The sequence below is a fragment of the Sebastes umbrosus genome, chromosome 1 (genome assembly GCF_015220745.1).
Source record: "Sebastes umbrosus isolate fSebUmb1 chromosome 1, fSebUmb1.pri, whole genome shotgun sequence".
In the NCBI taxonomy this organism is placed as follows: Eukaryota; Metazoa; Chordata; class Actinopteri; order Perciformes; family Sebastidae; genus Sebastes; species Sebastes umbrosus.
In genome coordinates, this window is record NC_051269.1 from 26,653,582 (window position 1) to 26,670,015 (window position 16,434).

Here is a 16,434-nt window from a genome sequence, read left to right on the forward strand (position 1 = left end):
AGGGTGCGGGTACTATTCACAGAGTCCGCCATGTTGCTCCGCCATGTTTCTACAGTAGCCCAGAATGGACAAACCAAACACTGGCTCTAGAGAGAGCCTTTCACGTTTTTACATTACCTGAAGGCCACCGTAGTTCTCCAACACGCTTGTGAAACGTGGGTCGCAGAGTGCAAAACCGTGGTACAGCCAGTCAGTCAGACTTCCGTTGCTCCTAAAGTAGTGTTATTATGGTAAGGATGGCCTCTGAGTGAGGCGGACAGCGTTACCACGGTTTTGCACTCGGTGGCTTTTGGAAAGGGAGGAGTTAGCGGAGGGGTACTCAGTTGGTTGCAATCTGCACCCACACCGCTAGATGCCGCCAAATTCTACACACTGTACCTTTAAGCAATGAAATTTCGGACAAATCAAATCTGATAAATGTATTATTTATTACATAGAAATATTACATTTGTTCCATTTGTTGCACATATAAACAATTGTCTGTATGCATTTACAGATTCACTGAGATATTTTTTGGCTGCCAAAAATGTGCAAGCCTCAACACTTCTAAATGAATATCTATCACAGCATTCAGGCCCAGACTGTATCCCAGGGTGGCATTTTTTCACATGTTGGGTACGGAGACGAGAGCAGTTCCCACTCTTGTTCTATAGAAAGAAATAGTAAAAGGATCCCACAATGGATCTTTGTGCCATAAAAACAGTGAAGTCACAGTTTCCCAGGCTTCCCCCCCCCCCGAGACTCCTGATGAGAGAGGTAGAGTCGAGGAACAGAGAGACGTGGGAGGGATGAAGGGGACTGTGGAAAGGTTACCTCCGCTGACTTCTCTGTGGTAAACACAATCAAAAGCAGAATCCGCCCTGCTGTCGCTCTGGCCCTCCAGCAGGCATCTCCGCCTGTCACAGCTGATGTGTCTGCTCTCTCAGGGCTCCGCTCCTCAGACGTGGAGGTAATGCACAATCAGGCGTGACAAACAGCTTAGACTCATCACCGGAACTGCAAAGACACACAAGGCAGCGTGATGCAGTGAGACACATAACACAGGAAGACACTCACCCTGTCTCTGTCTCTCTCTCATATCCAGACTCGCTGAACACAGACATAGATATACACACACATGCACTGCCAGAGGCCATTTATAATTCCTCGGGGGCTTTTACTCCTGCGAAGGAGGCTGTGCATGCTGTGTTCAACGGCCAGAAGAAATCTTTGTACATCATAAGGCCAGCAAAGAATGCAAACCTGATTTCTTAAGTCAGTACTGGTGGGAAAACAGGAGGGCAGTAGTACGCCGACATTTGTGTGAATGGATAATGATGGGGCGAGAGAAACACTATCTTCCTCAAAATCTCTGTAATTGTTCTATTAGACCCTCTAGGACGACTAGCTAATTGTTCCACCTCATTTGCGCAATGTAATATCTTCATTTTTCATATTACATTGTCTTTTAAGTTGGTGTTGCTACAGTAATGTGCCTTACATTGACATAGTACGTCCTTTTGGCAACATGAATGTTTTTTTTCAGCTATTTACCGAGAGAAGTGACCACATCGGACCGATCCTTGCTGCCCTTCACTGGTTACCTGTGAGTTTTAGAGTTGTTTTTAAGATGTTCCTGTTTTTAAAGCCTTGAATTGCTTTGAATTATAACCCTTTAGTGCGTTGCCAGGTTGTGAACAATCCTTTTGGCAGGTGATTGCCGTTTCTTTATGATAATAATGCAGTTATATATGTTGGTAATCCATTAATATATGCTTATTGGTTTATCACTCTGTAATAAGCCATCACGTCTGCAGTTACTAATGTTAATAAGACATTGATAAAGGGTCATGACTTTCTCATGTTCTAATAAGCCATCTGCAAATGATAATCTACAAACATTTTATTAAAGCTGAAGTAGGCGAGATTGGAGCAAATATGATTAAAAAAAGTTATTTTTATAAAACGGTCGCTACATTGTGACAGTAGTACATGAGACAGGTAACCTGACAAAAATCATGTGTCTCTGTGTCCTCCGGTGCTCCTAATGGCATCTGCAAGATTTCACAGACCGGAGGGAAACAAGCAGTCAGAGCTGATCTGAGGTCTGCTGTCCAGCTGCTGTCTATGAGAGCCGGCTGTCAATTACTTGCGAACTCCGACCAAACGGTCAAACTAGGCAGCGCTGATCAAATATGAATCAATATTATGTTACGTTAATGCCTATTTCTCACCTCAAATGTTTTCAGGATCATCTTGTAGTGTACTGTTTAGCTGTAAAATGAGAAAGTTTGTGACGCCGCCTCCATTGTGAAATCTGGTGAAGGAACGCCAAGACCGCAGCACAGCCAATAGGAACGCTCTCTCTCTGAAATGACCTGTGATTGGTCAAAGTCTCCCGTCGCGGGCTAGATTTTTTAAAGCCTGAAAACAGAGCCATGAGGAGGTGCAGAAGTCTAGTTTTCTCTCAGAACACTTGAATTACAATATGCTGAAAGGTTATTATGGATGTTTTGCCCAAATGATGCCAAAAATATACTGCCTACTGCCACTTCAAGTGTAAGTGGTGCAATTTTTTGTAGAAAATCCTTTTTATCTGTTTTTGTAAATGTGGCAGAATGTAGACCTAATATCTGTCAAAAATGTCCTCCCTCCTGTCAGCTTGAATTATGCATCGAAGCTTGTGTGGTGCAGATGGAAATGAAATGCAGTGGGCTTCTACAGTTTGGCACTTTGCAGGTTTGAGTCACCTCATTGTGAGTCAACAGCCCGTTCCCTTCTGAACTGAGAAGAGCTGAGGTGACAGACAACAAACCGAGTCCCATGGACTGTTAAAAACACGGTGAAGCTTCCAGATGACAGTATCTGTCAGGAATCATGCTCAGTCCCCGTCACTACAATGCTTTTCTTCATGATATGAATTCAAATCGTTTCCATGCAAGAAACACAACTCCCATTGCTTAGGCATGAAGGTGAGAAGTTTTGCTTGCCTTTCCAACAATATTTTTACAGTACTATTATTATTATGCATGTGTTCTTGGTTCTGCTCAGCCATATTTAACATTAGGTATTATTATAAGTTTTTATCCCCTTTTACATGCTTACAAGGCTGAATACATTTCTGTCAGTGACATTTTTGCTGTCACATTCATCTTTCAGCCATAAGAGAAGAAGAGGTGGAGTAAACAACGGCTGCAGAGGGCATGATGACGATACACCTGTTTGCAACTAAAGAGGATGGTGCAAAGGACAATTTCCCTTTTAAAAGATAATAGTCAGTGTACATTTGCAGCCATCACAGCAGCGCCTCCATGATTCCACATCAGAGCATAAGTGGTGGTGTTGGTGCTGCTGGTTTGTCATGCCTGAGACATTTAACCACCGGTCCCCTCACTCCACAAAGTCTCTACTCTGGGTGCTCTGGCGTACTCAGACTGTCTGAGTTGCAGGGGTGAAAAAAATAAAAAGGGCACCAACTGCATGCGGTGAGGTATCAACGCACAGAAAGTAGCATTTAGGGCAGCCTTTATGACACTGCATCATGTTTTCTCCTCTGGAAGGGCACCCTAAAGGGCACCTCATCACATTTTCTCCTCTGGAAGGGCACCCTAGAGGGCACCTCATCACATTTTCTCCTCTGGAAGGTCACCCTAGAGGCACTTTATCATATTTTCTCCACTGGAAGGTCACCCTAGAGGGCACCTCATCACATTTTCTCCACTGGAAGGGCACCCCAGAGGGCACTTCATCATATTTTCTCCTCTGGAAGGGCACCCTAGAGGGCACCTCATCACATTTTCTCCACTGGAAGGTCACCCTAGAGGGCACCTTATCACATTTCTCCTCTGGAAGGGCACCCTAGAGGGCACCTTATCACATTTTCTCCACTGGAAGGGCACCCTAGAGGGCACCTCATCACATTTTCTCCTCTGGAAGGTCACCCTAGAGGGCACTGCATCACATTTTCTCCGCTGGAACGGCACCCTAGAGGCACTTAATCATGCTTTATCTACCATAGGGGCATCCAAGAGGGCACTTTCCCTCCTGAGTCCACCAGTGGTGTGAGGGAGCAGCATGTCAGAGATCATCCCTCACCACGTCTGCTGGGATGTTGCCACATCTCCTAAACAGTATAGGGTGAAAGGTAAAATTGTGTGGTTTCCATGGCAATGGAGTCTAAAGAGGGGGGACGTTTTTATTGCTATAGGTCTATTTTCACTTCCAAAAAACATGAATATGATTGTTATCAGGCAGACCTACAGATGATGATGAAGATGGGGATGATGATCTCTATGTGTGTGTGTGTGGTGGTCATATTATATTTGAATTACATAAATCAAATGTGTGTGTGTGTGTGTGTGTGTGATTGTGTGTGTGAGTGTGTCTCTTTGTGTATGTACGTGTGTGATTGTGTGTGTGAGTGTCTCTCTCTGTGTGTGTGTGTGTGATTGTGTGTGTGAGTGTGTCTCTTTGTGTGTGTACGTGTGTGATTGTGTGTGTGAGTGTGTCTCTCTCTGTGTGTGTGTGTGTGTGATTGTGTGTGTGAGTGTGTCTCTCTCTGTGTGTGTGTGTGTGTGTGATTGTGTGTGTGAGTGTGTCTCTTTGTGTGTGTGTGTGTGTGATTGTGTGTGTGAGTGTGTCTCTTTGTGTGTGTGTGTGTGTGATTGTGTGTGTGAGTGTGTCTCTTTGTGTGTGTACGTGTGTGATTGTGTGTGTGAGTGTGTCTCTCTCTGTGTGTGTGTGTGTGTGTGTGATTGTGTGTGTGAGTGTGTCTCTTTGTGTGTGTACGTGTGTGATTGTGTGTGTGAGTGTGTCTCTCTGTGTGTGTGTGATTGTGTGTGTGAGTGTGTCTCTTTGTGTGTGTACGTGTGTGATTGTGTGTGTGAGTGTGTCTCTCTGTGTGTGTGTGTGTGTGTGTGTGTGTGTGTGTGTGATTGTGTGTGTGAGTGTGTCTCTGTGTGTTTGTGCGTGTGTGATTGTGTCTGTGTGTGTGTGTGTGTGTGATTGTGTGTGTGAGTGTGTCTCTTTGTGTGTGTGTGTGTGTGATTGTGTGTGTGAGTGTGTCTCTCTGTGTGTGTGAGTGTGTCTCTGTGTGTGTGTGTGTGTGTGTGTGTGTGTCTGTGTGTGTGTGTGTGTGTGAGTGTGTCTCTCTCTGTGTGTGTGTGTGTGTGTGTGTGAGGGGCGGGCTGAAGGATGGCTGGTTGACAACATGAGGAGGTTCATCACGTGACTATCTTTTAAATTCCTGTTCCCCTGCAGCGCAATTTGTCAGAGAGTCCGACTGGTGTCTGCTGCCTCGCTGCTGCTCCTGTACGCATGTCTGCTCATTTTTGTGACACAGAAGAAGAAGAAGAAGAAGAAGAAGCCACAACAACGAGGACTACTTGACTGCTTGAAACCTCGTCTTTCAAGCGTCTCTCCGCGCTCTTCTTCTTCTCCTTCTTCATCATGTTGTTGTTACAGTTTTGAGCTCGCTCGTCTCTTTTGTGTTTTCCTGCTGAAGCGTTGAGAGTTGTCCGGTACCAGGAGGAGGAGGAGGAGGAGGAGGAGGAGGAGGAGGAGAGACAGAAAACCCGAGCAGAGAAAGAGAAAAATGCAACATTGTAACACAGCTGTGTTATTTCTGCACCGATAAGGCGGTTTAAACTGCACACTGCGGGAATACAACACATTTTGAAAGCTTTCTGTTCTCTTCAGTAGAGAAAAGGAGGAAAAAGCGCTGCAACGTTACAATCCCTTATAATAAAGAGCCAAGAAAGAAGACAGTCCTCGACCTCTGGGGTAGTCCATCACCCTAAACAGCCCGAGGAACCATGTCATCTACCAAATACAAGAAGGATAAGGAGATCATAGCGGACTATGAGACCCAAGTGAAAGGTGCGGTGTGCATGTGATGTGTGTGTGTGTGTGTGCATGTGATGTGTGTGTGTGCATGTGATGTGTGTGTGTGTGTGCATTGTCTCTGCGTGCAGAGGATGACCAACAAACAGCCTGTTTATCATTATTCATATATAACACAGTGCAATCCAGCTCTATAGCTGTTATATATAGTGTTAAAACAGAGAGCATTATAGACTTCCCCTCTCAGATGATGGCAGGTAAACCGTGACAGTCAACCCAATGACAGAGCATCACTGTGTTATTTCTCTTGTGTGCAAAGATTTTTTTTTTGTTAATGAATACAACAACAGCCAGAGGGATTTTTATGTGCTGCATTTTTTGATCTGTCATAATATGGTTAGGATGGTGGTTGAGCAGGGTAAAAAATGATCCCTGTGTTGAAAATCAGTGCAGGATGATGGAGGACTGGCTGTCTCATTCTTTCACATTTTGGGGCCCTGCTTTTTTGGCTCACTGTGGTTATAGATATGTTGATGAAATCTTTGTGAATATTGCATTTAATTCATTTGATTCAGTGTCTTGTGGTGGCTTCAGTTTTAATCCACAGAGCCGATCGCACTCCGCTCACGTTCTGCCTTTGATTCATTGTCAGATTTGGCTGTTTTTCCACACTTTGTGGCTTAATGTCATCATTGAGTCCTCCTTTTTCCACACTCTACTGCCTCGTTACCTGAAACATCATTTTACTTACTGAGTATAATCCTAATCATCTCAAACCTGAGGGTAGATTATAGACTGGTGGGCGGCAGTATTATTTTGTAGGGCTGTCCTCCACCAGAGAAAACCATAGTCAACTAACACCTGACACCTGCAGAGTATGTTTTTAACTTTGAGCACGCAGACCTCGATTCTCAGATTTATTACTACACATTTAATCCAAGGACTTGTACCAATTCCCTACTGGTGTATGGAAATATTTTCTCTGTAAATATTCCAGTAAAATATCTCTCTCTGCAAAGCACACACGAGCTTCCACATTCCGCCGTCATTTCTGCAACAACTTGAGTCAGTAAACACTTATGAGCTGTATCCAGGGCTGTCCTCGACCAAAGAAATCCTTAGTCAACTAACGCTCATTTGATTTTTTCGACTAATCGATTAGTTGATTTAATCGACAGATCTGTGAAACTGAGTTTCTCCACAAAGAATCACACAAAAGCACCTCTTTAAATCTTGTGTTTACCAGAGATGTGCTTATAAGTTTCATGATAAGTTGCATGATAAAAGCATAAAAACCGACTAATCGACTACAGAAATCTTAGTCGACTAAGACCAAAACGACCGATTAGTCACGAAATTGACTAAGAGGGGGCTACCCGAATGATTAATGTCAAACGAAACTGTGCTTGTTGGGGTCAACTCGACTGTATTGGTTATTGAGTCAGACTATGATGAACTGTGGAGCCAGTCGATTATGTAAAAATATGAAAGCATTGTGGAAAAACAAGATAACTGATAATATATTTAAAGTTTGTGTAAGCAGCAATCTACGAAATAAAAGGGCTCCCAAATGAACAATCAAAAGATCCATACACTGACAGTTTATTCTGCCATGTGGTGTAAAAATGAAGGGGGCATACTGTACGTACAAGCAGAGTAGACTGGTTATGAGCAGACATTTCCCTAAGTGGGTTCAGTTTCAAGGCTCTGGACCCATTACTAGCACTCTCCCTGTCAGTGGTTTCACTAATGTTACGCCTCAGGGGCTTCAACTGATCATCCCCCGAGTCATCGTGTACCAGTCCAGACCTTTGGATGCTCAGAGTGAGCGGGTTGATCTACTGACTTGTTCTTCTTTGTGTTGATAATCTTACCTACTAGACTTCCTGTGCCTCTTTAACCTCGGTTTTGTGTTGTGGTAGGCTATTTGCTGGTCATTCAGAAAACTGCACGTCTTGTTTCCACCATATCACTGCCCATCTTTTCATTCGGCTGCTTTCCGTTTTACTCCAGGCCATTTTTTTGGCTAATTCAGACATCAATTATTCATCTTAGACCCGACTGGGGGAATAACTCTTGTCTCACAGAGCCAGGCCCTGTGTGTGCTGTGCTGCCTCTTTGCATCAGACGGGGACCTTGAACTGTGTGAGGATGAAGTTAATGTTAATTTATGGAGAATGCCGCTTGTTTTCTCATTCACAGCTGGTGCGTTGCATCGCCTACAGACACGGAGGGCTCTGCTCCCCGACATCCACCACCTCCCTCACAACAATGGCAATGTTTTGAGTCGAAGTAGGCAGAGTGAGCGAAGCTTAATGAAATTCAGATTGGAAATTGCACCCGTCTTCCTCTGAGTTATTGCTTTATGGTTAATGTCTACATGGCAGAAGGGGCCCAAATCATCAGTGTGTCATTGATTGGGTCATAACAAGATCGCGAGGTTGCTTTATTATGTATGAGGGCTAATAAAAAAAAAAAATCACTTGGTTTCAGCAGTAGTTTTACAACAAAGAAGCAACGCAGTACATTCACTATTGGGTTTCCTAGTGGCTGCAGGTGTGAAAGCACATCGTATTATTAATTCCTCTGTTGCAGTGTAACAAACTACTCTGTTGAAATCTTAACGCACGGCCATTAATGAATTCTTGACGACCCTCGAGGCTGGCTGCCAAAGCCGAGGTCTCTGAAGGACCTTGGGAGATGGTGTTCACTTTATTCAAGCTGTTCAGCTGGCAGATCCTGCATTAGCATGTCAATAGAGAGGGTCCGTACGCTGACTAAAGAGCCTGAACCCTGTTTTGTAGCTTACCATCGTGTGGTTGCAGAGGACTGCAGCTCTGCCTCCTCCCGTTTGCCAGTTTAATAGGCAGCTTGTGAAGCGTTGCTCTCGGGGCTCAGCCATCAGCAGCTGTTTGACATTTACACGCCAGGTTCAGAGACTGAAATATGGTTTCAGTGTAAACTCATACTTCCACATCGAGGATAAACTGAACCATCAGTCTTTATTATATAAAACTGGGTGCTTTAAAAGTCCAGCGATCATAAGTTAAAGTAGCAGTGGATAGAAATGGAGCAAATATGATTTTAAAAAAAGTTAGTTTTATAAAACGGTCACTATATCCTGACAGAAGTGCATGAGACGGGTAATCTGAAAAAAATCATGTGCCTCTGTGTCCTCCGGTGCTCCTAACGGCATCTGCAAGATTTCACAGACTGGAGGAAAACAACCAATCAGAGCTGATCTGGAGCCTTGCCATCTCTGAGCAGCTGTCAATCACTCGCGAACTCCGATCAAACGGTCAAACTAGGCAGCGCTGATCAAATATGAATCAATATTCTGTTACTGTAATGACTATTTCTCTCCTCAAATGTTTTCAGAAACATCTTGTAGTGTACTGTTTAGTTGTAAAATGAGAAAGTTTCTGACCCAGCAGCCATGTTGAGATCTGTTGGGGAAATACCAAGCACCGCCCAACATCCGGAGCAAACTCTCTCATTTTACAGCTAAATGGTACACTACAAGATAGTTCTGAAAACATTTGAGGTTGATCAAAGATCAGTGCTCCGTAGTTTGACCGTTTGATTGGAGTGATTGAAAGCTGCCTCTGTTGAATGTCCAATAGGAACGAGGAATGAGATTTTTTTAAAGTCTGAAAACAGAGCCGTGAAGAGGTGCAGAAGTCTAGTTATCTCTCAGAACACTTGAATTACAATATGCTGAAAGGTCATTATGGAATTTTTGTCCAATGATGCCAAAAATATTTTGCCTAGTGCGGTTTTAACAGAGAAAGAAAACACAGGTCAAAGCTTTGAAACCAAATAAAAGTCAAGACATGGCTGCACCCAGCTAAGACTCCATTGTCTTCCTCACAGCTCAGTTTTATTAAATCGGCCTTGTGTTTACATCTTTTTGCTGTACTGTACTTTGACTCGAGGGACAGCAGGTTGCCTGTTCTGTTGGCGGCGTTCCCTGAATCCCCCTCTGCAAAGAATGTCTGATTCATTGTACTTGGAGTGCAGCACGATTTTACCCCACTCTCCTTCTCTGGCATACTAGGTTCTTAGTGACCATATTTTTCCTGCAGTATTTAGATAGATAAAAGTCAGTGCGATCAGTGCTTTAACTTGTTGTTTTACTTTTCCTAAATGTGACCATTGTCTAACTCAGACACGACCATGACAGTCATTACCCGCACTGACACCAATACACCCACGCACAAACACAGGCGTGCAGATAGACAGCCATTGATAGACATATAAATGCGTGTGTTTGAGAGGAGGCACAGTTTGGATGTGACGGAAATCACACCAGACTTCATTTGCTTTTCATTGTTTTTACTCCAGGCTGCTCTGATCAGGGAAATGAATGCAGGCAACTGCTCTTTGAAATTATTCAGTGTCCTCCAGATGTACAGTAAACAATAATGTCCACCCATGCCAACCACACATTCACACACTGAAGGAGGCTAAATAACGCTCCAAACTTACACTAATTTTTGGCGAGGAAAAACTGTCATGGTCATTTTCAAAGGGGTCCTTTGACCTCTGACCTCAAGATATGTGAATGAAAATGGGTTCTATGGGTACCCACGATACATGCCCACTTTATGATAATCACATGCAGTTTTGGGCAAGTCACAGTCAAGTCAGCACACTGACACACTGACAGCTGTTGTCACCTTTTGGGCTTGAGTTTGCCATGTTATGATTTGAGCATATTTTTATGCTAAATGCAGTACCTGTGAGGGTTTCTGGACAATGTTTATCATTGATTTGTTCAGTTAATTGATTTCCAATAATAAATATATACATACATTTGCATAAAGCAGCATATATGCCCATTCCCATATTGATAAGAGAGAGAGATAAGAGATACTTGACAAATCTCCCTTTTAAGGTACATTTTGAACAGATAAAAAATGTGTGATTAATTTGCGATTAATCGTGATTAACTATTTTCATCAATTGACAGCCCTATACGTTTTATGTAAAATCTTTAAGTGATGTCATGTTATATTCTTTGCAGCTGTATAATACATCAATCATCAGCTTATAGTAACAATACCTAGCGGGGTCACAAACCATACTTTTCATCACTTATTTGAAAATAAAACTATAGTATGTCTTGTGTGATATAATGATTCCTCCTAACGACCCGAAAAAGTGTCGTCAGTTTGCTTAAATGCTGATGAGAATCATGTGAGACACTAGGTGTGTCTCTGTTTGTTGTTGCTCCAGGCTACAGACGGCTCTGCTGAGGGAGATCAATGCTGAAAACGGTTCACGCGTCTTCTGTTTTTTTGGATTATAACTGAACCTGTGGAGTCTTTGCACTCTAAAATACCTACGACTAGTGATGTGTATTACGAACACTGAATGTGTTGGTCAGTTAATGCTGGAAACGTGTCTCCAGATCAGAGCTTGTTAGGAGATCCAGGTGGGATTTGGTTATTTAGCTATTAACATCCTGCTGGGCAGCATGAAGCCGGCTGTGTACAAACTGACGTGTTGGGAGAGAAATTGTCGCGCTGACTCACCGGCAGCTTGTTGGGCAAACCTGCTGCTGACTGAGAGAACATTTGCAAAGAAAAAAAAAATCATCTATTAGCTATTTGGACAGAATAATCTTTAGTGGGTGAGCTTGTTTACTCTGTGGTCCAATAAAGTTTGGGTTGGTTTGTTTGTGTGCTGTGGCAGCGAGTAGTCATACAAACAAACAAACAGCTCAAGTGGCTCTGTTGCTGACTCAGTTAAGATTGTGTGATTTCATTCTATTAATATACAGAGAAGTCTTAAAGGAGAAGTTTTTTTTTTTTTTTTTTTAAAGTTATTTTTTAGGGTGATTTTTAAGCATTTTATTGATAGGACAGTGGATAGAGTGTTGGAAAGGGGGAGAGAGAGAAGTGACATGCGGAAAGGACCACAGGCCGGATTCGAACCCGGGTCCACCGCTGCTAGGACTGAGCCTTGGCATTTACATGGGCGCTCGCTCTACCGACTGAGCTAACCAGCCGCCCAAAGGGGAAGTTTGACATTTCAGGAAATAGACTTATTCACTTTCTTGCAGAGAGTTAGATGAGAAGGTTGACACAACTCTCATGTGTGTACGCCAACTACGAAGCTACCTCCAGCAGCCAGTTAGCTTAGTTTAGCGTAAAGACTGGAAACAGGAGGAAACAGCTAGCCTGGCTCTGGCCTACCAGCGTCTACAAAGGTCACTAATCAACACATTATATCTTGTTAAAGCCACACAAAAACTGAAGTGTAAAAATGTCTGTTTTATGAGGGTTATGTGTCAGACTATTGCTTTGAAGAAAGCATGTATAAGTTTCACTTTCAGTTCCCCGTCAGAAAGGAGAAGGAAAGGGCGGTCTGACGGCAAGATAAAGCGGTGAAAATATTCTAAATATAGCGTACACTTAAACTGATAGGATATTTTTTAGGTGAGCCTTTCTTTTAGGAGGCTAAAATATGTTTTTTTACCGTCCCCGTCCACAGCACTGTATTTGCTTTGCTCCGGTGTCGGTATTCCAGTCTGTTTCTCCAAGCTGGGGGCGTGCCGACGCCATCTACTATCAGTAATACACTGACTATGGATAAGTACCTTATACAAGCCTCAAACACTTGAACTAACATTTTAATGCACAGACGTAAGAGTGGTATCAATCCTCTCATCTGACAAGAAAGTAAATAAGCGTGTTTCCACACATGTTGAACTATTCCTGTAACTATTATTTTGTACCTAATCGCATTTTATTGAAGAAATTTCAGAAGAAAGCAACAAGTCTAACACACACAGTATCTTAGACTCTCCACTCTTCATTTGTGTCCATCAAAGAAGTACAATATATTAAGCATGTGTGACAAAGAAGACAAGAGATCACCATTTAAAAAACAATATAGGCTATTCATGTCATACTGAGCTATCATCATCTGCCACCATAAATCTAGTTATAGTGTTGCATCGGACTTATCTGGTCTCTGTAAACTCAGTGTGAGGAATGCAGCTGCCACTCAATAAATCAAGAGTTTGTTCTGTCCGTTTCACAAGGATTCGAGAGATAATCAGCCCTTCATGAAACGGGTGATCTGCCAGGCGTAGATTATCGCTTAAGACAGTCTCACAATTTGTTTGTTTTTTCTTTGGTTTGTGTGCTGGCATTGATGAAGTAGACAGAGGGTCCTTTAAACGGGAAAAAAACGTTCCATTTTCTTGGTTGTTTGGTGCCAGTCAGTGCATGATCCCACTTCTCTTCTCATTCAGTCGTGTATGCTGAAAGAATTTTAATGGACACTGTCTGGAGAAGTGTCGCTGTCAACACCATGATTGTATTACAAGTCCAGTAATGCACTGCTGTTTGCTGCGGGACTAAAACCTACTGTAGTTACAGGACTGTTGCACTTACATTTAATTTAAATCGAGAGTGATGGTTCTGACATGAATGCATTAAATATTTTTAGTCTCTGAAATGAACAGTTATTGACTGAATGGATGCCCTTTTGATAGACAAACCATATTTGCTGAACTGAAATAGCAAAAATAAATTTCTGTAAGATGCTACGTATAGTTTTCCATTGGAGATTGACACTAATGGAAGGAAAAACTATACAAGCTCAGGTCCCAGGTGATACGAGTGTTTTGGTTCAGTAACTTTCTGCATTATGTAAGTCAGCGAGCTCTGCGTACATTCAGAAAGAAAAACCTTTGACATGAGTTTAAATAGATTCTGTCTCTAGTTTATTTTTTGGTTTATTATGTTTATAAAGTTTTATTGAACGTTTCGTATCGCAAAACATTCACTGAGAGTTGGAGACAATATATCCTGGTAAGTGACCGCTCAGTTGCCCCCATTATTTCCCAGCAAATCCAAAATTACAGGAAATTATGACATTATTTGTTTTTATTACCCAACAAGCATCCATGGTGAGATGAAGCAACGGTTGATACAAGAAAAAAAATAATAAAAAAACAAACTTCCTGCTGAGAGACTGTAACCTTAGAAACAGAGGAAACAGTGCAGTTGTGCAAAAATAACTCAGCAGCGAGAGGGACTATTTGATAAAGTAATTAGTTACGTTCTTCCAGTGCAGGCTTGGGACCTGCTAAATTAACTTCATTATGTAACAGTGAAGCTCAGGTCCCACTATAGACTTTAGATAATTAAAGAGTGTACCTATTTGCTGCACACAGAATTCTCTCCGCCACCACGGAGGGTAGAAATAGAAGCATATATGGCACAGGCTCGTTATTATTAGGAGCACTCTACTTTAATTCATTATTTATTATAGGGCTGCAACTAATGATTATTTGTTTGGTTTGTAAAATGTCAGAAAATAGTTAAAAATCACAATTTTCCTTAAAGCCCAAAGTGGTGTTTTTTAATTGTTTGTTTTGTCAGACCAACCAGCCCGGTCACAGGAAAAGGCGTGTGAATGACACGATAAAAGCGCGTAATAAGAACGCCGTTCTTGCTTTAGGCATGTTAATTGTACACCATGTAGTCTAACTGCAATGTAAATGCATCCGTGTGAATATGCTACGCTCAGAGCTAGTGACGTAGAATAAAAAGCGAGAAAGTCAGCTTATGGTGGGAGTGGAAGTGGATGGGTCCAACAAACACAGGACTTTCAACCAGGAGACCGGTGTTTTGCAAGTGACGTTAGTGACGTTTGTCACGTGTTTTCCGTACGTTGTTGTTATTTTAAGGCCATCACTAAACCTAACTAAGAGGTTTTATTGACCCTGCTGGTTCTGCACCTTCATACATACGTCTCTGCGTGGCAAAACGTGACACTGACACGTTATCCTCTGATGGACAGGCGGGTCTATTACATGATTTGGCGCGATATCGGGTTGGACCAACAGTCCAAACCCCAAAGATATTCAGTTTATTTTCACACAAGACAAAGAAAAGCTGCCAATCTTCATGTATTGTATATAGCCTAAGCCTATACATTTTGAGTTTCTGTAATTGCAGTATATGGTGTCTCTAGGATGTGCAAGCTTTCTACCCACTAAAGGGGAGTTCTTCTTTGCTATTATCACATAATAATGCATGCTCATGGGTGATCTCTTGTTGGGTCTCTAAATTATAGAGTACGGTCTAGACCTGCTCTATATGAAGAGTGTCTCGAGATAACTTCTGTTATGATTTGATGCTGTATAAAAATAAATTGACTTAACTATAAGGAGCTCCTTTGGTTGTGACTCAGCAGAGGGTGAACTATTCTTTCTTTGTCATTTTTCAACTGAACTTTACTCTCTGTTTCACCTACTCTGAGACAATGAAGAGCCGTCCTTGCAGGTTTAGAGGCCCACACACTACTATTTATAAAAGCTAAATTGGATAAATGGAGTCATTTAAAGCTTCCAGTGCATTTCTAAGTACCACATGTGGTGGGACTATTTTATTTTAATTTGATGCAATCAGTGTTCAGAGGGAAATAGTGAAATGAGTTTGACTGCTTGGAACAGTGGGTTCCTTATCAGCTTCACAAATGTACACCACGTCTCAGTCGTTTACATCCGTACGTGCATCCTCACTCAATGCTGCCACCTGTCCACATCCGTCAGACTCCACCTCTCCTCCAATAAGCTGCTCCCCGGGGACTGGTGCACGCCCGTGTTGCCATGGAGACACCTCTCAGCCTGGTCCTGCAGAGCTGGATCCTGGATACAGCAGAGATGGACAGCTAGGCTCTGAAAGGGCGTGTTTCTGGTTGTAGCTTAAATGCTCGGGCTTCTCTGAAGCATCAGACGACTCGTATAACGTGCTGACGTGATGACGTGATACGAGCACCGGAGAGGAAATCAATGTCAGCCAGCCATGAGGAAGTCTGGGATGATTTTCCTCTCCTCGCATTGTGAAGTACAGCAATAACTGATTGTTAATGTGTATTTTATTGCCATCAGGAGTTGAGTGTTTTCCTTCAAAGCAGTGCGATTTGAGGTTTATTACAGTTTGGGAGGCTTAAACGAGCTGTTTATCATCTAGCTTATTATCACAGACAGGACGCAGTTGCCTTAATAGCGTTCATTTTCAATAAGAGGCTACAAGTTAGTTAAAATACTGCATGAGACAAGCTCATTTGATTGATTTTCAGTTTGACAGAACATCCAGGGGAGAATGCGATAAAGCAGCAGATAATTAGGAGGGAGGATTAAGCGTGAGGGACGACTGACAGCTGACATCTTGCTGTAGGACGCTCCGTCGGTTCACCTCTGCTCAGCCATTGATTGGTCTCAGCTCCTGTTGTCTTATCTGTGATTACACGTGCTGCAGCAGCCGGGGCTCTTGAGGGAACAGGCGAGATAGAGAAGAACCTGCGCTGACATCAGGAGCATGCCCTCATGAATCCAAAATTGCATTAATCATTAGGGGATTTCAAAAAAAAAAAAAAGAGCAGAGAAGTGGGGGATTAGTTCAACGACTGGAACTTGTAGTATGAAGCTCAGTGCGAGGGACAGAGAGAGTGAATTATGGTCTGTATAAGGGGTAGCGTTTGTCTGCTTTTCATGTGAATGTGGCTCTGCAGTGTAGAGCCCAGATACTGCAGAGCTGAGTTGGGGATTAGGTTAGTGAAATTTGGCTCCGAGTGGCTTTTGTCTGGTGT

General features: G+C 42.7%; 1 protein-coding gene across 6 annotated transcripts in view; it reads left to right on the plus strand.

The window, feature by feature from the left end:
* Positions 1-5,176: 5,176 nt before the first annotated feature.
* Positions 5,177-16,434, plus strand: part of srgap3 (SLIT-ROBO Rho GTPase activating protein 3) — a 75,103-nt gene continuing 63,845 nt past the window's right edge. For 2 of the 6 annotated variants that reach the window (XM_037772669.1, XM_037772659.1), the window contains exon 1: positions 5,198-5,856. In XM_037772669.1, coding sequence (XP_037628597.1) covers positions 5,793-5,856 — 64 coding nt within the window. In that variant the 5' untranslated portion in view covers positions 5,198-5,792. Of the gene's footprint in view, positions 5,857-16,434 lie in introns of all 6 variants that reach the window. The other 4 variants (XR_005207258.1, XM_037772687.1, XM_037772650.1 and 1 more) reach the window with 4 other exon arrangements.